A 22892-nucleotide genomic window follows, 5' to 3' on the forward strand; every position below is an offset into this window, starting at 1 on the left:
TATGCGTCACCTTTTATTTCACAAATGTTAAATACTACTGATGATCGTTTCCAAATATTATACCCAAATGAGAGGGGAGTGATACCATATATAACTAACCTAAACCTCACCTTGCTATGACACATCGGCCTCAGCACCAAATTGAAATGATTAGTTCCAAGTATAACGCCTGACATGTTGGTTCCAGCGGAGGACAAGAAGAGCCTGGCAGAGGAGAAGGCCCGGGGGAACGCGGAGCAGAACGAAGTGATCGAGGTGGAGAAGAAGGAGGCGGAGAGCGCTCTGGCTGAAGCCCTGCCTGCTCTGGAGGCCGCTCGGATGGCACTGCAGGACCTGAACAAGTCCGATGTCACTGAGATCAGGTCACAATCATGTTTGGTTTAGTTGTGACTAAACAAAGTGGTGGCCGACTGTATTTGTTGTCAAAAGAGTAGTGGCCATAAAATACATGCTTTATTTTTGATAACACAAATCAGAAAAAGCATTGTCAGTGTCTAGTGGAGCTTTAGGAGCACCTTTGCTTATGTTTGGAGTTTCTGCATGGCAACATACAGTATAACCTGGAATGTTCCACAGTGTGCGAGAGGGTCCACTGAGACATGTTTTTGTGTTCTGTAGATCGTTTGCAAAGCCTCCCAAACAGGTGCAGGTGGTGTGCGAGTGCATCCTGGTGCTGCGAGGTTACAAAGAGATCAACTGGACGGCCGCCAAGGGCATGATGTCGGAAGCCAACTTCCTGCGCTCGCTCATGGAGATGGACTGCGACAGCATTCCAAACAAAAACGTGACCACTGTCAAAGGTGTGGCTCATATTAGAAGCTGGTATTTAAACGTAGACACGGACAATGGTCATTTTCACTCTTTGTGTATGTATGTAGGCTTTCTAAAGAACCTAAAAACCAGCTTCGAAGAGATGCAGGCCATCAGTAAGGCTGGCTCCGGGTTGCTCAAGTATGTGGAAGCCATCATTGGTTACTGCGATGTGGCCAAACAAATAAAACCCAAGAGGGAAAAGGTGATTCCAGTTGTATCAATCAAATCAACTGTTAAAGGATTTAAGAATGACCAAGCCCGTATCAACCGTCTGAGTGCAGGTGGCGCGTCTGGAGAAGAACTACTACCAGAGCAAGTGTGAACTGGAGCGCATTAAGGAAGAGCTGAGTAACATCGAGAAGGAGCTGCTGGCACTGAGGGCCAAGTACCAGTCCGCCATCGAGGAGAAGCAGGTGCTGCAGGAGGAAGCTGAGCTCATGGAGAGGAGGCTGATCGCTGCCGAGAAGCTCATGTCAGGGCTGAGCTCAGAGAACGAGAGGTGAGGGTGGTCAGAAACACTCTTCTCTTCTTCATACACTTTTGGATAAGCCCGTTAGCCGCCTAAAAATTCAATATGACCTAATGAAGCTGCTCCATTGTATCATGTAAAATCAACTTCCTCCCCACATTTGCGTTTGTGCCAAAAGAGACAAAAAAAAAATCACATCAGTGCTGCTTGCCCCGTGGCTTTCCTCTGCTGCCCTCAGGTGGACCCAGGACCTGGAGCAGCTGCGGCAGAGGCGTGTGCGTCTGCTGGGGGACTGCCTCATCGCCGCTGCTTTCCTCAGCTACGAAGGCGCCTTCAGCTGGGACTTCAGGGACCAGATGGTTTATCAGAACTGGGTGGAGGACGTTGAGCAGCGAGGGATCCCGCTGAGCCAGCCATTCAAGGTGGAGCTTCTGCTGACCGACGAGGTGGAGATCAGTCGGTGAGTTTCAAAGGAGTCCAGGCTTGGTCTTAAAGTCACATTTTCATGGTGACATCGGGAGCGCTCTTCAGGTAGTGTATTTAAATTAACAGTACTGGGGCTAGCTAATGCTTAATTTGTACATTAGTCTGCAGCTTGTTCAGTATATACTCAACAAATATTTAAACATTATACACAATTAACCATTTTTTCCTCAAATATTGTGACCACCATTTGCCTCACACAGTGAAGCACATCTTCATCATAGAGTTGATCAGACATGAGCATCGAACATGGGTGCATTTTATTGATGGCTTTTTGAATGACATGTCCCCCATTGAGCATGTTTGTGATGCTCTGGATCAGCATCAAGGAGGAGTGGATCACAATCAGCAGCCTGACCAACTCTGAAGGAGACTGGTTTTCTGTCTTTTGGTTCACCCCATGAAAAATGAGAGTATAAACCGAAGTGTTGCATTTACGTTTCTTGAGTGTATATTTTCTATAGCCGTGAGTATTAGTCATCAAGTATCGCAAGTTATGAACAATCCAGACACTGTTTTCAGCTGTCAACCCATTGTGCAATGTCAAAGTCTGGTTTGAAATCATTACAGACCTTGTGACATTGTACTTTAGATAAGGAATTACATCTGATCTGTCCAGATGGAAATCAAGGTGACTTGTTGATCTAAACTGCAGTGACGTGGAGCTGATTGTGCTGTCGCAGGTGGGGCTCTGAAGGTCTGCCTCCGGACGAACTGTCGGTACAGAATGGAATCCTCACAACACGGGGGAGCCGTTTCCCCATGTGCATCGACCCCCAGCAGCAGGCCCTCAACTGGATCAAGAAGAAGGAGGAGAAGAACAAACTGAAGGTCCTGACAAGGCACCAGCCAATATTACCAGTGCATATAAGCACTCCCAAACATAACAGATCTCGGTCTATTCTTTCAGATCTCATCTTTTAATGACCCAGACTTCCTGATGCACTTAGAGATGGCCATTAAGTTTGGCGTCCCGTTCCTCTTTCAAGACGTGGATGAGTACATTGACCCGGTGATCGACAGTGTCCTTGAGAAGAACGTGAGGGGCGCAGAGGGCCGACAGGTCATCACTCTGGGAGACAAGGAGGTGGACTATGACCCCAACTTCAGACTCTACCTTAACACCAAGTTGGCCAACCCCAAGTACTCACCCTCTGTGTTCGGCAAGGCCATGGTCATCAACTACACTGGTACGTCTTAACCTGGAGGGATGAGTCCGTCTATGGTAGTAGTCTAATAGTTATCTCGACCATAACTAAGAAGCCACCTACCCTTTGTGATGGTGTCATTCTAATAGTAACACAGGTTTCAACAAGTTTACTATACTCTTAAAGGAATAGGCCACCGTTTTTACATACTGAAATATGTTCTTACCTCACTTTAGTCGTGTTAATATATCCCCGTCTGGTCTTTGTCCGTGCGCTCTGTCACACAAACGGAGCACATATGCAGCCTCTCCCACATGTCATATAGCTCCAAAAAAGCTCACGATAGAAGCTACCAAGCTCTTCCACGTGTTCCCTATTTAAATAAAGTTACGTGAAGTGTTTTCATGCGAAGTATATTTACACAGAAATGTAGCATGTCGATTTTATAAGCAAATAAAAAGGGGTACTATATTGTGAGGCGTAATGATACGAGGAGTAAAACGTCCGCGTAGTAACTCCTAAAGACTTCCCCCGCTCACTTCCGTCAATAACCTTTAGGAGTTACTGCGCGGACGTTTTACTCCTCGTATCATTACGCCTCACAATATAGTTCCCCTTTTTATTTGCTTATAAAATCGACATGCAACATTTCTGTGTAAATATACTTCGCATGAAAACACTTCACGTAACTTTATTTAAATAGGGAACACGTGGAAGAGCTTGGTAGCTTCTATCGTGAGCTTTTTTGGAGCTATATGACATGTGGGAGAGGCTGCGAATGTGCTCCGTTTGCCTGGCAGAGCGCACGGACAAAGACCAGACGGGGATATATTAACACGACTAAAGTGAGGTAAGAACATATTTCAGTATGTAAAAACGGTGGCCTATTCCTTTAAAGTTGTCCTTATTATTGACAGTAGAAATGTGTGTGCAGTAACTCTGAAAGGGCTGGAGGACCAGCTGCTCAGTGTCATCATGGCGTTTGAGAAGAAGGAGCTCGAGGAGCAAAGGGAGTACCTGATTCAGGAGACCAGCGACAATAAGAAGCTGCTGAAGAACCTGGGAGACTCCCTGCTGAGGGAGCTGGCCACCTCCACAGGCAACATGCTGGACAACACAGAGCTAGTGCACACGCTGGAGGAGACCAAGTCCAAGGCCCGCGAGGTCAGAAGGAGCAGGCACAATTACCATCCACACCAAACATCTACTTCAAACCCATCACACCCAAAACAAACCTCTCACACTGTCATATGATTATGTGATATCTATTGATGGCCCTGAAGCTATATGATACTATTGACTGCAGGTGTCTGAGAAGCTGACTCTGGCTCAGAAGACGTCAGAGGACATCGACAGGCTGAGGGATGGGTACAGACCTGCAGCAAAGCGCGGGGCCATCCTCTTCTTTGTGCTGACAGAGATGGCTCTGGTCAACAGCATGTACCAGTACTCCCTGGCCTCCTACCTGGAGGTGTTCGACTTCTCTCTGCGCAAGTCTCTACCCGAGGATGTGCTGGCCAAGAGGCTCAAGAACATCATGAACGCCCTTACCTACAACGTCTACAACTATGGCTGCACAGGTACTGATCCCAGGCGGCTCAGGTGAGGAGCTCCTGTTTCTGTGAACACCAGAGGAGATAGAAAAAGTGTGATTGCAAAGAAATGTACACAGATTGAACTAAATCTCATGCTTTGCTTGCACACCACAGAGCATGAAGACCATATCAGTGAGAGATAGCTGATAGACAATGGTCATCACCATAGTCATTCTGCACATAACATGAAATACAGTTACAACCACACAGCCACAAACAACTGACTCATTGGTAGGCAGTCATCCTCTCTGTGCAGAGGAGTGCAAGGCTAGGATAAAAAGAAACTGTCAAAGGAGGTTGTGACTTCTCTCTCTCAGATGTCAGCAGCTGGTTTTGCAACGGCAATAAATCTTTGAGACGGCTTCTATCTTGTGTATGCTTTGGCTATATCCAAATATCCGTCCTCGCGTGATACAAAAGAGCCGGGTCATAACGACAGACCAGCTCCCCACTCTCTACCATGCAACAGATGCAAGAGCCCAAAATGTAACAGCCTTTGGAAATGGATTTCTGTGAGAATTAAATGTCAAATGTTGTGCCACGGTAAACCCTGGACTGCTTCTCTTTCTGACGTCATAGAGGACTCTTATGTTGAGGCTGGTTCTTGCGTGACAGGTCTGTTTGAGAAGGACAAGCTGCTGTTCTCCTTCAACATGACCATCAAGATGGAGCAGGCAGAGGGGCGCGCACCGCAGGAGGAGCTGGACTTCTTCATCAAAGGTCTGAGCTTCTCCTTCCTCATACGTGTGAGCTCCAACTGCCCTGTGTTCTCACCAGGGCTGCACTGTCAGGCACCGCCACACTCAGGTCCTCTTTAAACTCACCGCCGCAAGAGACACTAAATACAGTTTTTACTTTGTTGCACATATCTTGAACATATGTTATAAGCCTGACCTTCACCTGACAAATGGATGGTGTGCAGAGTTGCTACAGCAGCACGAACATCATGCATAGACAAACTTCATCAAATAAGCAATCAATCTCTTCATATTACGACTTTACATTTACAAGTCGAATGCTATCTGCCTAATATCTGTATATCTCTCTCGGAAACAGATGGCAAACTGACGCAATCATTGTTTGATAGTGTATTTAATGGTTTTAGAGAGTAGAGTGATAAAAACCTTGGTGGGACAAGTGGGTGTAAGTGAGTCACGTGAGGACCTGACCATGGTGGCTCCTTACAGTGGAGGTCTGTCTTACCGTTATGTTGTTCCTCGCTCTCTGTGCAGGGAACCTGTCTCTGGAGAAGAGCAGGCGCACAAAGCCCTGGGATTGGCTGACAGAACAGAGCTGGGAGGACGTGGTTAAACTGTCAGAGCTCCTTCCAGAGCAGTTCGGCTCTCTGCCAGACGACGTGGAGGCCCGCTCTGAGGACTGGAAGACTGTGAGGATTTGATTGATTTATTAGTTGTTAAGATATTTTTTCTCTTAAGACATGATTTTGTCCAATTTAGGTCCATTTTAGACCCCTTCGATGTCATTTTGTTCTGATTTGATGTTGATTCAAGCCTAATGGTAAAGGATGTCAAATATTTCATAACATTGTACCTGTTGTGAAAAGTATGAGATCCTCAGGTTTACCAGGCATGGCTTGAGCGTGTGCAGTGGAGCTTTAAAGGAACAGGCCACAGTTCTTCAGTACTGTGATGTTCTTACCTGAGCTTAGACGAGTTGACATGTACCTTTCTGGTCTTTATTCCCGTGGAAGAGCGTGGTCGGTTCCAACTTCACCCCCGTTTGGAGCTATAGGAATACACTGGGAGAGGCCAAATGCTAGCAACATCTTTGGTCGATTGGTCGTTTTGGACAACTGAGCACACGTGCAAAGAGCAGACAGGTACGCATCAACTCATCTAAGCTCAGGCAAGAACATAGCTCAGTATGGAAAAACGGTGGCCTGTCCCTTTAACTCTCCGGTAGGGCTCCTCTCCCCTGAGGCCTAGAAGCTAGCTTTTAAAGCGCTGACTGAGCTCGAAATATTGGCCAGCCGATATATCCACCGATATATCTAAAGCCCTTTCCCGGTGGCTCTCCAAAGACTTTACACATTTCAACAGAGGCTTCAAAAGTCAAATCTGATCATTTTCTTTGCAAAACTAGTCCTATAGATACAGTACATAACACATTGTTTAACCACAATCATCTTTTAGATAAATGGCAAGAAAACAGTATTGTAGGTCGACTAAGGACGACTCCGCACACCCAGGAGGCGACAGGTGCGTAGAAGGGACAGGGAAATTGATGAAAATGAACAAAAGCTTCCGCACACCGTCTCACTCTTTCAGACATTTACTCCTGCTGCAACGTTTCAGTCAAAGGACCTTCGTCAGCCTGATGAAGGTCCTTTATTGGGACAATATTGGGAAATTCACTTCACCACAAGAAATTACTACAGTGGTGCCACCTCATAATATATTGAATCCTCCTAGTACCACCAGGCCTAGATTAAATTACAATTAAACCAATTCTAGAACACTCAAAGTAAGAGAAGGAACAGATGAAGAGGAGGAGACAGGTAGTAATAGTATAATCTTTGTACTTTGTTCACTCTGTCTCAGTCGTTCAGGGAGTAGTTTGTTGTTGCTAGATCTCAGAGTGTATATTGTGTTCATGCCACTTTGAGATCCGTGTAGAGTTCCATCCTATCGTCAGCCTCTATAGAGCGTTTTTAATTGGTTTCTTTTATCAGTGGTACGACCTGGACGCCCCGGAGCAGGCCCCGCTTCCCGGTAAATACCAGGAGAGCCTGAGCGTGTTCCAGAAGCTTCTACTGCTGCGCTCCTTCAGAGTGGACAGAGTCTACAGAGCTGTGACCGACTACATCACTGTGACCATGGGAGAGAAGTAAGACCTGCTTTGGCCATGATCACCATCATTATGGGCTATAGCTGGAGCTTTCAAACAAAACAAGACCACTGCAAGCTGTAGACACTTCAGAATGATTCAAAACATGACGAGGTGACTTGTTTCTTGACATTTCTGATTGGTTCCAACTACTGTAGGTAATTAAAACTGCCAGGACAATTGACCTTTCACTAAACCCCGCCTCAAAACATTCATACCTCATAACAACTGTTGATATCTCCCATAGAAACGAGTGGAGAGGGACCTTTTTGTCCCCTTTCAAAGCCGACAACGAGCTAAAAAAGCAAGCAGCTACCTTCACAATAAGGCTAATATTTGATCAATACTAAGATACATAACATAAGAAGAACTTAGCTAGCTCTAGATCGGAGGTTGCATTAACCCACAACTCTCTGTCATTTACGGAATATTTTTTAGCTTTGATGGAATTTTTTGAAGGCTGTCCGTCATTTGAATGGATTGAATATATATATGAATATATGGTCCAACATGATGCACTCACATCTAAGCTGAGAGCACATTGATAAATACTCAGAGGAGAGAGAGAAGGAGGTAAGAGACACAGACCGGGCACGAGCAGAGCAGGCTTCAAAGACACACAAATAGTGTTTCATTGAAGAAATGCATATAATAAGCTCCAATTTGCATTTGTGTCAATGAAATACTGTATGAGCCTTGAGGAGCAGATGTGAGACTGAATAAATTGTCCTCCTTTGAGACTTTTACGCATGAGTTTGAACACATGTCTGTTGCAAAATTCATGTTCCATGATTCTGTTAAGCATTTATCCTTTAATCTCACCTATTTTTCTAACATAAATAATCGGTATATATCTTCTGCTCCAGGGAATTTTTCCACACACCTCAAAATCAGTGCGGAGTTGTACCTTTTCCAAAAGCCCGCAACTTTCCCGCAACTATTCCAATAATCCGCAATTTCCTTCGCAACTATTCCTTAACTTCGCAACTTGTGCGCAAAACGTGAGATTCTGATCAGTTAAATATATTTCACTTATTATATCTTGGCGTATATGCCCAGCGCCTCAGACTGAAGGACTTGTGCATCTGCTCTGCCTCCTCGCACTCGCCTGGGCCTTTACACAGTGGCTAAGGATAAACAAGTCAACAACAATTTAAGTAATCCCAGCCAATCTATTATAGAAAACGCTATCTTAATGGCCGCCGCCTGGGCGCCGCCATGTTTATTTCCCATACCGACTTTGAAGCTAAGCAGGGAAGGGCCTGGTTAGGACTGGGATGGGAGACCGTTTGGGAACATCAGGAAGCCTGGCGACAGTAGTGAGTTTGTGCGTGGTGCCGGCCCCCACGTTGCGGTCCCGCCGCCCGAGGGCATTGACCACGGGTCCATATGGACCGCGGTGCTGCTGTCCGAGGACAACCCGCCGTCACAACAACGCGAATGCACGAGATCTGACTGCTGTGCGTGTGCGCGCATCCACACAGGGCGATGTGTGTGTGTGCGCGTGCGCGCGTTTGTGTGTGCGTCGGTGCGTGTATGTGTGCGCGTGTGCATCACAACAGGGCGGTGTGCGCGTGCGTGTGTGCGTGCGTGTGTGTGTGTGCGCGCGCACACAGGGCGATGTGTGTCATTTGCTTTCACGTATTGTGAGCCCAGAGGTACATTTGATTCTAAAGCTGCTTTGAATGCATTGCCAATTTTATTGTAAGGTCATAAATACTGTCTAACAACGATCATTAGGCTATTTCAGTTCAAAACCAACTTATTTTTTTTTTACATTGTACACTACCGTGATGGACCAAACCACGGGTCTTGCACCGTGAACCAAACCGTTAGAGCTGAACCCCTAATATTGATCCATGCTTATTCCACTGTCTCTTGATTTCTATTCCCTTTTAGCGAGCATATTGTGGTTGTAGTTTATAAGAAAGGAGTACGGGTGCATCAAACACTCAAATTGCAGTTTGTTTGAAATTATTTTTTGCATTAATTATTTTAAACATTTGTAGTGGCCATAGTTCTTGGAATGGGTTGGGAACCACTGGTCTACAGCTGCACTGTGTGACGGGTTGGACAATTCTTTGTAATAACTCATAATCTCAGACTATCAAATGGAAATGGAAACTAGCGAGGCCCGGCCAAAGGCCGGGTCTCAGCTAGTAACCACTAGATTTTGCTAAACAAACTTCTTAGAGCTTTCTGCCGTGTTACAATGTTCCCTCATCAAAAAGAAAACGTCCGCAAATTCCTGAAAACATCATAATGAATAAATGAAAACAACAATTCAGTGGATTGTGGGCCAGTATCAGTGTGTGTTGTTGAAAGTGCATGTGTCCTCAGGTACGTGCAGCCCCCGGTGATCAACTTTAAAGCCATCTACGAACAGAGCAGCCCCTTCTCCCCCATCGTGTTCATCCTGAGCCCGGGCTCCGACCCCGCCAGCGACCTCATGAAGCTCGCCGAGCACTCCGGCTTCGGGGGCAACCAGTTCAGCTTCCTGGCCATGGGACAGGGACAGGAGAAAGTACGCCTAATGCCTTTTTCTGTTTCTATCGCAGGGCAGGGCCACGAAAAGCCTTTGTGACGCAAGTCCTGTTTTGTTTTCAACTACTAAACTACTACTACTGACAACTACAGTGCTACCTAGTAACTTCAACTACTTTGTGGACACATGAATCTTGGCATTTAAAGTGTTTGTTAAAGTGTCCGTGGTCTGTTCAGACAGGGAATGACCTGCATTTGATTTGTTTGTTGTTGTTGCTGTGTGTCCTGTAGTTGGCGCTGCAGCTCCTGGAGAAGGCGGCGTCTCGTGGGCAGTGGCTGATGCTGCAGAACTGTCACCTGCTGGTCAAGTGGCTGAAGGACTTGGAGAAGACGCTGGAGCAGATCACCAAACCACACCCCAGCTTCCGCCTGTGGATCACCACCAACCCCATCCAGGACTTCCCCATCGGCATCCTGCAGAAGTCCCTCAAGGTAAACGGAGAGCGTGCCCCACTTTACCTGCTGGTGCGCGCCCGTGGTGCCAGACTTACACTCTGAAACTCGGATGTGTGTCGTGGTGAATTCAGTTTGTGAATTAAAATAAACCAGGAGAATAAAACAAACGCCATGGCAAACGCAAATGTGATTAAAGCAGGAGATGATAGGAATATGATGTGATGTGAAGGCTACCTCCAGCTTTTTGTACACAATAGATAGGTACGTAATGTTTGGGTACACCCATGAAACAGTCAGTTCAAAGCTGAAAAGGAACGACTCTTTCACCTAATACTAGCATCACCTAATACTTGCTTCAGTTGCCGGTTTTGAACTTCTACTGGAATCTGCTTCATTTTCTATTGAAAGGGCACGGTTTTAACCTTATTTGTGTGCTTAAATGTGCTAATAGTCTGCCAGAAAACTAAAAGTGTGATGTCCTTTAGAGCCTGAAGTTATTGGGGTCCTGGTACCTCAGCTTGGTAAACACTGGCTTCAACCTCCATCTCTCTGCTTCCTGTGTTCAGGTGGTGACTGAGCCTCCGAACGGCCTGAAGCTCAACATGAGGTCCACGTACTCAACCATCTCTCATGAATCCATGTCAGCCTGCCCGCACCCCGCCTTCCGCAGCCTGGTGTACGTGCTGGCCTTCTTCCACGCCGTGGTGCAGGAGCGCCGCAAGTACGGCAAGATCGGCTGGAACGTTCCCTACGACTTCAACCAGTCCGACTTCTTTGTGAGTATCGGGGGTGGGCTGGTTCACAAACTTCACGCCGCCAGGTGTAATACTTTTCAAGTTTCAAAGCCTAGTAACTTCAGCTTGGACACCTCGCATAGATGGGATGACTACACACACTACGACCCAACTTTTGATTTCTGCTTATCAGTCACTTGTGATTTGTGGGACCAACATTCTGAGCGCTCCTGCTCGCTGTCATCGGTAGGAGTGGTGTCACTCTCTTCTCATCGCACAAGTGCTGCTTGCATCTGTTTGCGTCTGACCTGCAGTAATATCATTCTTGCTTGGTGGGGTGTCAGCCAGCGAGTCCTCTGATTCTGACCTTGTTCTTTTACTCTGAAGTCAAGTGGTCATAGCATTTCTGGAACGACCTGCCGGAGGAGCTCAGGGCTGCAGAGAACGTTCATGTTTTTAAGAGCAGGCTCAAGACCCACCTTCTTAGCTTAGCTTTTAGCTGATATTTATTTATTTATTTTAGTCCCATTTATTTGTTTATCTATTCATTCATTTTGATAACTTGACATTTACTGATATTTATTGATATTTTGATATTCATTTTTAGTTTCTTACTGATTTTCACTTTGCTTTTAAACTTTTATCAATGTTTTTATACTGCTTCTTATATTTTTAGAATCTCCAGTGTTTCCTCTGAAGGAGCCCTCTGCCTCGGGAGCGGTGACTGGCTGTGGCTGTGTGGGTGCTGTCCTGTGGGTGCCCAAGTGGAGGTGTGGTGTTCTGCCACGCCTCCTATGGGGACCCTTGTGTCGCCGCAGCTGGTCTGCTGCTCCCGGGGAGGATGGCTCCTCTGATGGGGTTTCCTGACCCTGGTCATCTGTACCCAGCCTCATGTACTTGATTTTGATTCTGTGTGTGAGTGTGAGTGTAGAGTAAAGGGTAGGTGTGTGCGTGTGTATTGTGATAACTGTATATATTGGGAGGGTTTGACAGGCGATAATGTTTTTAATGTCTTTTTAAATGTCAAGCACTTTGCGATGCACCTGTGTATGAAAAGCACTCTATAAATAAAGATTGATTGATTGATTTTAAACGAGCAGCAGTTCCCCACACCCTCTCCAGAGTCCACTTGTTTGTGTGGAGGAGCACCTTGTTGAGTTGTTTACAGCAACGCATGTGCATTTCATATGTAAAAATACACAAAGGTGTGTGGGTAGTGTAGTCTCTGCTTTTGGTGGGGACGTAGTAGGACTTTCATTGTGAAGGGTGCTCTGAAAAGAGGCGGAGCAGCTAAAGGTTTGTAATAGATATGCACATGAGCATGCCGGTACGCTAAAAGCGAGTTCTTGGCACACGGAGAGATGACGATGCACTCAAGAGCTAGTACCAGTGCGTACTGGCCCAGTTAAAGCACTGTTTTGTAAAAAAGGAAGATAGCAAATAAAAGAGGAAAGTGGAAAGAAAAGAAGAAAAATGGAAAAAGATGAAGGGAGGGGAAAAAAGGGATAGAAATGAATGAATAAAAAAAAGAAAAAGAAAGAAGAGATTTTTTTCTTTATTATTATTATTGGTGTATTTGTTTATTTATTATCTGCAATGCTAACAATCTCTAACAATGGACACACATACCTTTCACTCTCATACAGCACCCATAAACACATACACTCGCACACAAATTCAACAAAATAAGACCTCATCCCCCCCCCCCCCCCCCCCTCTTTTTCTTTTCTCCCCCAACCTTATCATCTTTCACAACTCACAACTCCTACCAAGGAGAATTTGTAAATACTGTATATTGTTAAAAAACAACAATGTTTATTATAATGTTTTGTTCTTCGCTCCCCCCTTGTCATTGTATCCTCCTCACAGGGTGCTAAATAAATTTAAAAAAAGCACTGTTTTGAACTGAAAAAAGAGCCAACTGTTTATCAGATAGTCCCCTCTGTCAAGGGTCATTATTGAGGAAACAGCTCCACACCAATGGCCACTGGCTGCTGTGCTTTGTGACGACGACAGTAGGGGCCGCCATTGCTCCACCATTGCTGTAGTACCTTCATACAGCCACTCGTCTCCCATTGGAATGCATTGCACTTTAGACACCTTAAAAACAACTTCAAAGCCTGGTTTTTAGTTTTCCTAAACTTTCTACAGCTAGATATTCCTCCTGTGATAACGCTGGGTTAGTTACAATTAAAGAAACCAGGCTGTTTTCGTAAGAAATTATTTAGAAATCTTGTACTGATGAGGTCCGGACTGTTAGCATTGGAGCCGAGTCTACAGTGAAGAGCCCGCCCTTATGCCCTTTTTAGGAACATGCTTCGTCATTGTGGTAAACAAGGAGGAGTGAGGAGCAGTTGTCTATGCTCCACACACACAGTGGAGCATTTATAACATTCCATACCGAACTCTATAGAGAGCTTGTAGATTAGTTCTTCCTTTAAAATAAAAAAATAAAACGTTGTGTTCTATTATCTTTTGAGTTTCACCATGGTTCGCCCCCTCCAAGTGATAGCAAGGACAACTATTGGACATTGTAGTTTTTGATGTCACAGGTTGTATTTCCTGATAACTGTGACTGTGTCCACAGGTGTGCATGGAGGTTCTCAACACATACCTGACCAAAGCCCACACACAGGGGGACAGCAACATTCCCTGGGGCAGCCTCAAGTATCTCATCGGAGAGGTTGTGAGCTTTTGTCCAGTTTGCTTGACAACAACAGTTTGTGAGACTGTTGTACAAACGTTTGTGTACTTATGCAGGTGATGTACGGAGGCCGTGCCATAGACAGCTTTGATCGCAGGATCCTCACAGTCTACATGGATGAGTATCTGGGAGACTTCCTGTTCTACACCTTTAGGCGCTTCCACTTCTTCTGCAACAGTGATGTGGACTATAAGATCCCCCAAGACGGACCGAAGAACGCATACCTGGGTAGGTGCTGTGCTGATAAAATATAAACAATGCATTACATTTATGGGCTTGCAGCCACCTCCCTGCTTTTCCCTGGTTTCTCATTTCTGTGCTTCTCATTTCATTCGATGTGTATTATGTGGCTTCCATATTGGATATGGGCACTGGATGTGCAATAAGAAGAGGTAAACAATCCCAGAGCTGTCGCCGTGCAACTATACTGTACATAAGGGCCATGAGCAGGTCCCAGCTCTGTCCTTGGAATATGGAACTCTTTCTTTGTCAGTTACCTTTAATAATGCTGCCACAAGCAGCAATGAGAAATACAGCGTGCACTGAGCAGGCTGACGGCTTGAAATGAGTATTTAAAGATAATTGCTGAATGCAGTGATTCACATTGCTACATACGGTCTTACCACGTAAACACACCTAATGACACTGGATGCCCCATTGACCGTCAATGGGATGCCCTCCCTGTGACTGCGGGCCACCCCGCAGTTACAAACTGAAACTAGTTTGCTTTGGTTTGTTACTGCATCCTCATGGCAGGAGAGACTTTTCATTGGCTCAGATTAAAGACTCCCGGTTTGGGGGGCTGTAGGCGCTCAGATGATGGAGCACTTAGTTTGAAGACCTGTATCGCCTGTTATCTAAAGGTTGTGAGTTTGAATCCCACTCTCTCACAGACACTGGTCTCACAATCAAGTCTAATATAAACCTTTGCTCCACCCCCTCCCTCTTTAATATACAAAGTTCTTTGTCAGTGAAATGTCCGTATTGTCTCTTTTAAATATGTTAAGACTTTGTTCCCTGGAGTTACAGTATTTTCATTTTTTTTTATGAATTCTGTCCATCATTTCCAACCTTCTACATGACTTATTTTATCATCGCTGCAGATTTGTGGAGCTAAGTGGTCGTATTGTTTTGTGTGACAGAGGAGATTGAAAAATTGCCTTTAGCAAACACCCCTGAGGTGATGGGGCTCCATGCCAACGCAGAGATTGGATACTACACTCAGGCGGCCAAGGACATGTGGGCCAACCTGATCGACCTGCAGCCTCAGACAGGTAAGAGGCTGCGAGCCCCCCACCAGTGATCGTCTATCCGTAATAACCTGGTTCATATAGGTGTCTTCATACAGGGGAGTCTTCTGGCAGCGTCAGTAAGGACGAGCACATCAGCCTGGTGGCCCAGGACATCCAGAGGAAGCTGCCCTCGCTCTTTGACCTGGACGTGATCAGGAAGAATATGGGTGCAGAGGTGTCCCCCACCTCAGTGGTGCTGCTGCAGGAGCTGGAGCGCTTCAACAGGCTGGTGGTCCGCATGCAGCGCTCGTTGGCCGAGCTCAAGAGGGTGAGACACTCAGGGACAGGGGTCATTCAGGGCCACTCTGGGGTCATGCAGGTGTCAAGGGGCAGTGTGGGGAAGTAAAAGAGAGTGTACACGGAGCAGGAAATAGACCATTAACACAATCCTGGACCCCCACTGTAAAACTATTCATTAGAATAGACAATATCAAACAAAAAAGTAACATTTTGCTATCAAGATTTTTCTATTTTATATTGTAAAATCATATTCATACCCACAGCTCATTTAGAGTAGTGTATGCTATTACAGTAGTATACAGTTATGCAGTATACTACAGGTTACACTAAAAGATTACATCACAGTACAGACCATCACAGTATAATTTTCTTTATACTACATGACAGCAATGGCTTACATTTGTATTGTACTTGTATTGTAAGTTTGTCAATAAGCTACACTGTATTCATAATTCGTTCAGTCTCCAGTGGTAGGGAGCTACGTCTGTAGAAGTTAAAATTGTTAAATGCCGCCGGTTAATAATAGAAGGAACAGCGGGAGCAGGAGAAAGGAAGCTGCGCAGGAGGAAGAGGAAGGAGGAAGTGGAGGAGCTGACCAGTGCTGGACGCCACGCTCTGAAACGGAGACAAACCCAGGGCTCTAACAGCGTAGCGTTTAGATCTTCTGCTTGAGATATCATATGGAGGAAGTGTCCCGTAGTTCAGCCCTATTTCCTACTTTTCCCGCTACCAGACTGCAGCACAGGGAGGGGGGGGGGGGGGGTCCTGCGGGAGGAGTACACAGCTTTATTAGCCTTGACTAATATTCAACTGTATGCACACAAATTATTATGCAAATGACATTTTTCTCTGATTTTCTAAACTGTCAACTCAAATGAGATTCAGCATCATTTTCAAGTCTTTAACTGGTAGAGGATCATTTAAATGTGGTTGAAAAAACCTCCCAGAGATAAGTGATAGTATTTTTTCTTTTTATAAATCTAGTAAAAAACTCAAAATCTACTATTCCAAATTATTATGCAACTCATCGTTTCAATACATTTTAAAGCTTGTAATTAACTGAAAATGGTAATTTGTCGAATTTGTTGCATTAGGAGGTCATATTTTCTGAAATCAAAAGCTATTTCAATCAAAAAAATCTGAACAGGTCAAGTTATATTTTACCATAGGAGCCCTTGTGTGATAGCAGCTTCAAAATTCTTAAATCCATTAAACTTGTGAGTTTTTGGACAGTTTCTGCTTGGATTTCTTTGCAGGATGTCAGAATAGCCTCCCAGAGCTGCTGTTTGGATGAAAACTGCCTCCCACCCTCATAGATGTTTTTCTTGTTGAGGCTCCAAAGGTTCTCAACAGGGTTGAGGTCAGGGAAGGAGGGGGTCCACATCATGAGTTTCTCTCGTTTTATGCCCATAGCAGCCAATGATGCAGAGGTATTCTTTGCAGCAGGACATGGTGCGTTGATCTTGTTCGGGAAAGCACGGCTCTTCTTTTTGTACCCTTCAGGGATCCTAAAGGGGCCGACCAGCTCTCTCACCATGATTCTGGCCTAAAACATTACTCCGCCCCCTCCTTACTGACGTTACAGCCTTGTTGGGAAATGGTGACCATTCACCAACTATACACTACTCCATCCATCTGACCATCCAGGGTTACACAGCACTCATCAGTGAACGAGACTGTTTGAAAATGAGTCTTCATGTATTTCTGAGCCACTGCAGCCGTTTCTGTTCATCAGCTTCAATTAACAGTTTAGGGGAGGCCAGATAGAAGGTTTATACACAGCTGCAGCCTCTGGAGGGTCCTACACCTTGATGTTCGGGAGACTCCAGAGGCACCGGCAGCTTCAAATACCTGTCTGCTGCTTTGTAGCAGCTGTTCTCTTAATCTGATGTATTTGTCAGGTTGAAACCATCCTCATTGTGCCTTTATCTGCACAAACCTGTGTGTGCTCTGAATCATCCACAAATCTCTTATCAGTACGATGATTACGCTTCATCTTTCATGAAATATGGAAGGTTTTCCTACCTAGACCAAGGCATTCAACTATTTCACGCTTTTCATTAACAGTTAACATTAACATTTTTCTTTCCCATATTGCTTGAAAATGTTGGTCTGCTAAAAATGTGGAACGTCAGTAGTTTTTCCCTTAACTGGGCTTAACCTGACAACTAATTAACCCAGGTCTCTGAGATTGATTTCAGTGATTCAAAGAGCCCTGAGACACAAAACCATCCATGAGTTTCATTGAAAAACTATTTTTTTTTTTTTTTTTTGACACTGAAATACAATTTGCATAATAATTTGGAATGCGGTGTACAGGATACTGGTAAAATCTTATTAATTCACATCCTTATTAGTTTGTTGATTTTGTTACAAACAATAAAATGCACTGGTTCCATACAAACAAAACAAAATATTATTTACAATTGCAAATGTGGATCGGGAAGTTTGGGCATCTCTGCTGAGACTGCTGCCCCCGCGACCCGGCCCCGGATAAAGCGGAAGAAAATGGATGGATGGATGGACAATTGCAAATTATGTCAAAATCTCGTATCGTCTCGTCTCGTGGGATTTGTATCTCGGCCCACCCCTAACAGTGGCATAAAGAAATTGCGTAGGACAGGTGTTGGGTCAGTCCTGAGCACAAAGCCATAGTGGGCCGACCTGACCAGTATGTTTTTGGAGGTCGGGGAAACCGGAGTACTGCCTTCAGTGATCCTCTGAAATGGTGCAGCGCCTCCAGGGTTTGTCCCAGTTTCAGAGTGTGGTGTCCTGCACTGGTCATCAGGTCTGACGGATACAGAAGGTTGTAATGTCTGCAGTAAACCACCGTGAGCCTGTTAGTCACTGCGACTCCGGGCAGTGCTTTACCTCTAGTGTCCGTGCGCTGCTTGCAGGCTTTGGCGGGGGAGGTGGGCATGAGCAGTGAGCTGGACGAGATCGCTCGAGCTCTGTTCAACGGACAGATCCCTGCAGTGTGGAAGAAACTGGCCCCGGACACCCTCAAATCACTGGGCAACTGGATGGGCCACTTCAACAGACGCTATGAGCAGTACAAGCACTGGGTGAGTACAGCCACACACGTCTTCACACATTCTGCCACGATAGAGTTCAGGAAAAGCATATTTAAGCTTTGTTCCATTCATGCATGTTATTAAAGAATACATTATCTTCTCTTCCAGGACATTGGTAACAGAATTATTAAAAGATTTTATCAATATTTGAATATATTGGATGTCTTCCCATAAAATGTAGAAGTTTGTGCTATTGTGTTTTCCAATGGGACTTTTTCTGCTAGTGGAATTAGTTTTTGCCCTGCATTTTGTAAAGCCGGCATTTGTTAAAAACAAAACATTTCTATGACAGTAAAGCTCCTTTCTGCTTCCTGAAAGTTGTGACACGTGCTGATAAACCCCCTCTGAAGAACTGAGAGGAAATGTGTTTGGAAAGTTTGGCCTCTATGAACATTTTTAATTGCCTTTATTTGAAGGGGAAATTTTATTTAAAATCCTTAAAAAACAGCAGGATAGTTAGGAGTGAGTTTGAGGCTTAATCTACCATTGTGTGTAAACAAACAAATCTGACACAGGGTCTTTTATTTTTATTTTACTTTCATTATTTCATAGTTACTAATAACAAAATGTCACAAGAGTGAAAACAATCCAATTCTTCAGTCCTTATTGTTCCACTTCATGGAATTATTGCCAGAAGTCTTGTTTAGTCAAGTCTCTGACCATACTGACTATGTGTGTGGAGAGTCTCTGACCACACTGTCTGTTTGTGGAGAGTCTCTGACCATACTGTCTGTTTGTGGAGAGTCTCTGACCATACTGACTGTGTGTGTGGAGAGTCTCTGACCATACTGACTATGTGTGTGGAGAGTCTCTGACCATACTGACTATGTGTGTGGAGAGTCTCTGACCATACTGACTATGTGTGTGGAGAGTCTCTGACCATACTGACTATGTGTGTGGAGAGTCTCTGACCATACTGACTATGTGTGTGGAGAGTCTCTGACCATACTGACTATGTGTGTGGAGAGTCTCTGACCATACTGTCTGTGTGTGGAGAGTCTCTGACCATACTGACTGTGTGTGTGGAGAGTCTCTGACCATACTGACTATGTGTGTGGAGAGTCTCTGACCATACTGACTGTGTGTGGAGAGTCTCTGACCATACTGACTGTGTGGAAAGTCTCTGACCATACTGACTATGTGTGTGGAGAGTCTCTGACCATACTGTCTGTGTGTGGAGAGTCTCTGACCATACTGACTTTGTGTGGAGAGTCTCTGACCATACTGACTATGTGTGTGGAGAGTCTCTGACCATACTGACTGTGTGTGGAGAGTCTCTGACCATACTGACTGTGTGGAAAGTCTCTGACCATACTGACTATGTGTGTGGAGAGTCTCTGACCATACTGTCTGTGTGTGGAGAGTCTCTGACCATACTGACTTTGTGTGGAGAGTCTCTGACCATACTGACTATGTGTGTGGAGAGTCTCTGACCATACTGAGTGTGTGCGGAGAGTCTCTGACCATACTGACTTTGTGTGGAGAGTCTCTGACCATACTGAGTGTGTGTGGAGAGTCTCTGACCATACTGAGTGTGTGTGGAGAGTCTCTGACCATACTGACTTTGTGTGGAGAGTCTCTGACCATACTGAGTGTGTGTGGAGAGTCTCTGACCATACTGACTATGTGTGTGTGGAGAGTCTCTGACCATACTGAGTGTGTGTGAAGAGTCTCTGACCACACTGAGTGTGTGTGGAGAGTCTCTGACCATACTGACTTTGTGTGGAGAGTCTCTGACCACACTGAGTGTGTGTGGAGAGTCTCTGACCACACTGAGTGTGTGCGGAGAGTCTCTGACCATACTGACTTTGTGTGGAGAGTCTCTGACCATACTGACTTTGTGTGGAGAGTCTCTGACCATACTGACTTTGTGTGGAGAGTCTCTGACCATACTGTCTGTGTGTGGAGAGTCTCTGACCATACTGACTGTGTGTGGAGAGTCTCTGACCATACTGACTGTGTGTGGAGAGTCTCTGACCATACTGAGTGTGTGTGGAGAGTCTCTGACCATACTGAGTGTGTGTGGAGAGTCTCTGACCACACTGAGTGTGTGCGGAGAGTCTCTGACCATACTGACTTTGTGTGGAGAGTCTCTGACCATACTGAGTGTGTGCGGAGAGTCTCTGACCATACTGAGTATGTGTGGAGAGTCTCTGACCATACTGTCTGTGTGTGGAGAGTCTCTGACCATACTGAGTGTGTGTGGAGAGTCTCTGACCACACTGAGTGTGTGCGGAGAGTCTCTGACCATACTGACTTTGTGTGGAGAGTCTCTGACCATACTGAGTGTGTGCGGAGAGTCTCTGACCATACTGACTTTGTGTGGAGAGTCTCTGACCATAGTGAGTGTGTGTGGAGAGTCTCTGACCATACTGACTTTGTGTGGAGAGTCTCTGACCACACTGAGTGTGTGTGGAGAGTCTCTGACCATACTGACTGTGTGTGTGGAGAGTCTCTGACCATACTGAGTGTGTGTGTGTCAGGTGGAGGAGGGCGAGCCTAAGGTCATGTGGCTGTCCGGGCTCCACATCCCGGAGTCCTACCTCACAGCTCTGGTGCAGATGGCCTGCAGGAAGAATGGCTGGCCCCTGGACCTGTCCACTCTGTACACACAAGTGACCAAGTACCGCAGCGAGGAGGAGGTGTCCAGCCGCCCTGCGCAGGGTAAAGCATTGTCCACACAGGGGTACAGGGTAAAACATTGTCCACACAGGGTACGGGGTAAAGCATTGTCCACACAGGGTACGGGGTAAAGCATTGTCCACACAGGGTACAGGGTAAAGCATTGTCCACACAGGGGTACAGGGTAAAGCATTGTCCACACAGGGCACAGGGTAAAGCATTGTCCACACAGGGTACGGGGTAAAGCCCTTTTACCTGTTTGTTGAAGCCCCTCTTCTGTCGGTGTGCTCTACACTTGTACAATGACAAATAAAGCCCTTACGCACTTACTGACGGTGCCTTGGTTTGACTGCCAAGTTAAGTCCAATGAGCATTTGATTAAGACGTAAATCCTGATGATTTCATAATAATTGCATTCCTTAGTAATAACTCCATCTCTGCCCGGCATCATCTTAGGGTGCTAGTTGCCCCTGCACCGTCCTGACCAAATAAACAAATAGAATAAATGAAAGCATAAATGAGCATTGTCTTCCTGACCTTGTTCTCTGGCCCTGACCCTGGTCCTCTGCTGTGTGGCAGGTTGCTTCCTCACAGGCCTGTATCTGGAGGGCGCTGACTGGGACATGGAGCAGGGCTGTCTGGTCCGGAGCAAACCCAAAGTCCTGGTGGTGGAGCTTCCCGTGCTGCGCATCATCCCCATCGAGACGCGGCGCCTCAGGCTGCAGGTACACCCACACCCACATGGAGCACATTTGGGCGACACGGTGGCGCAGCGGTTAGAGCTTCACAGCCTTCACGGCCTTTCCGTGTGGAGTTTGCATGTTCTTCCCGTGTCTGCGAAGGTTTCCTCCGGGTACTCTGGTTTCCCCTACCACAAAAAATATGTACAATAGGTTCCCCCCTGGGGCCAATCTCAGTGGGACTTTCCTGGTTAAATAAAGGTCAATAAAAACAATAAATGCTGTTGCCGCAGATCAAGACTAACCCAACACTTGAACACAGATAGTTGTCCAATTGTACAATGACAAATAAAGCACTTACTTCCAAGCTGTACAACAATAACATGCTAACAGGATGGAAATAGCTGGGATATTTGGGATAAAGCATTTTGCTGCATTATCTATGTTATTGCTCTTCCCATGTTATTACTGTGCTGTAATATAAATTGTGATGTAAATGTGTTCCTGCTTTAGCCTGGTGCTGGCCAGCCGCTCTTGCTTTCTGTTCACAGACTTTGCTTGCAGACAGTTTTTTATCGCTCCACTGATGCCTATGAATCATGTATATCATTTAGAACAAACTGTATACCTTCTGTAACACTTTCTAAGCACTTTCTAAGTGTTTAGTAGTTTTCCTGTTCCACCTGAGCTGGAGACAACGCATTTACACCTTCAGGGTGTAAGTGCAGGGTGTTCAGGGTGTGGATGGAGACCAAAAATTGCAACAAAAAAAGTTTGATCCTTTTTTAATACATCTTTTCTCTGGTTGGTTTATGGACAGAACACGCTGCGGACGCCCGTCTACACCACGTCCCTGCGCAGGAACGCCATGGGGGTGGGGCTGGTGTTCGAGGCTGACCTGAACACAGCGGTGCACCTCTCCCACTGGGTGCTGCAGGGGGTCTGCCTGTGCCTCAACACGGACTGAACACATGCCTGCAAAAGGGCCAGGCAGCTTAATGAACAGACATTTATGCTGAATAAATTGCAGCTTTTTTCATATTTCTCTGCAAATTGTTTTTATAATGTTTCCTTCTCAAGAGTTGAACACACTGTCCACCCTCCACACACCTTCAACTGTTTCATTTATAAAGCATTTTATTCAAACCACTTGCAGTGATTATTTTATTTGTATAATTTAAAGGTCTTGTACCCTTTTTTCTAGAAGTGGAATCCTTCATTGTATTGTAAAAGTAGAAATTTGTGGGAAAA

At 45.5% G+C, this 22892-nt stretch overlaps 1 protein-coding gene across 1 annotated transcript in view; it reads left to right on the forward strand.

The window, feature by feature from the left end:
• dnah10 (dynein axonemal heavy chain 10) overlaps positions 1-22680 on the forward strand; it is an 81694-nt gene extending 59014 nt beyond the window's left edge. Inside the window, exons 53-75 of the mRNA XM_079567784.1 lie at positions 188-362; positions 619-800; positions 879-1015; positions 1095-1312; positions 1521-1742; positions 2449-2596; positions 2676-2955; positions 3848-4077; positions 4220-4493; positions 5124-5228; positions 5741-5895; positions 7201-7355; positions 9696-9879; positions 10131-10331; positions 10862-11071; positions 13617-13712; positions 13790-13961; positions 14876-15007; positions 15082-15293; positions 18163-18330; positions 20823-21003; positions 21541-21686; positions 22462-22680. Of these exons, the coding sequence (XP_079423910.1) occupies positions 188-362; positions 619-800; positions 879-1015; positions 1095-1312; positions 1521-1742; positions 2449-2596; positions 2676-2955; positions 3848-4077; positions 4220-4493; positions 5124-5228; positions 5741-5895; positions 7201-7355; positions 9696-9879; positions 10131-10331; positions 10862-11071; positions 13617-13712; positions 13790-13961; positions 14876-15007; positions 15082-15293; positions 18163-18330; positions 20823-21003; positions 21541-21686; positions 22462-22608 (4130 nt within the window). The 3' untranslated portion in view covers positions 22609-22680. The remainder of the gene's footprint in view (positions 1-187; positions 363-618; positions 801-878; positions 1016-1094; positions 1313-1520; positions 1743-2448; positions 2597-2675; positions 2956-3847; positions 4078-4219; positions 4494-5123; positions 5229-5740; positions 5896-7200; positions 7356-9695; positions 9880-10130; positions 10332-10861; positions 11072-13616; positions 13713-13789; positions 13962-14875; positions 15008-15081; positions 15294-18162; positions 18331-20822; positions 21004-21540; positions 21687-22461) is intronic.
• Positions 22681-22892: the final 212 nt, after the last annotated feature.

Source organism: Gobius niger (assembly GCF_951799975.1).
Source record: "Gobius niger genome assembly, chromosome: 12".
Lineage (NCBI taxonomy): Eukaryota > Metazoa > Chordata > Actinopteri > Gobiiformes > Gobiidae > Gobius > Gobius niger.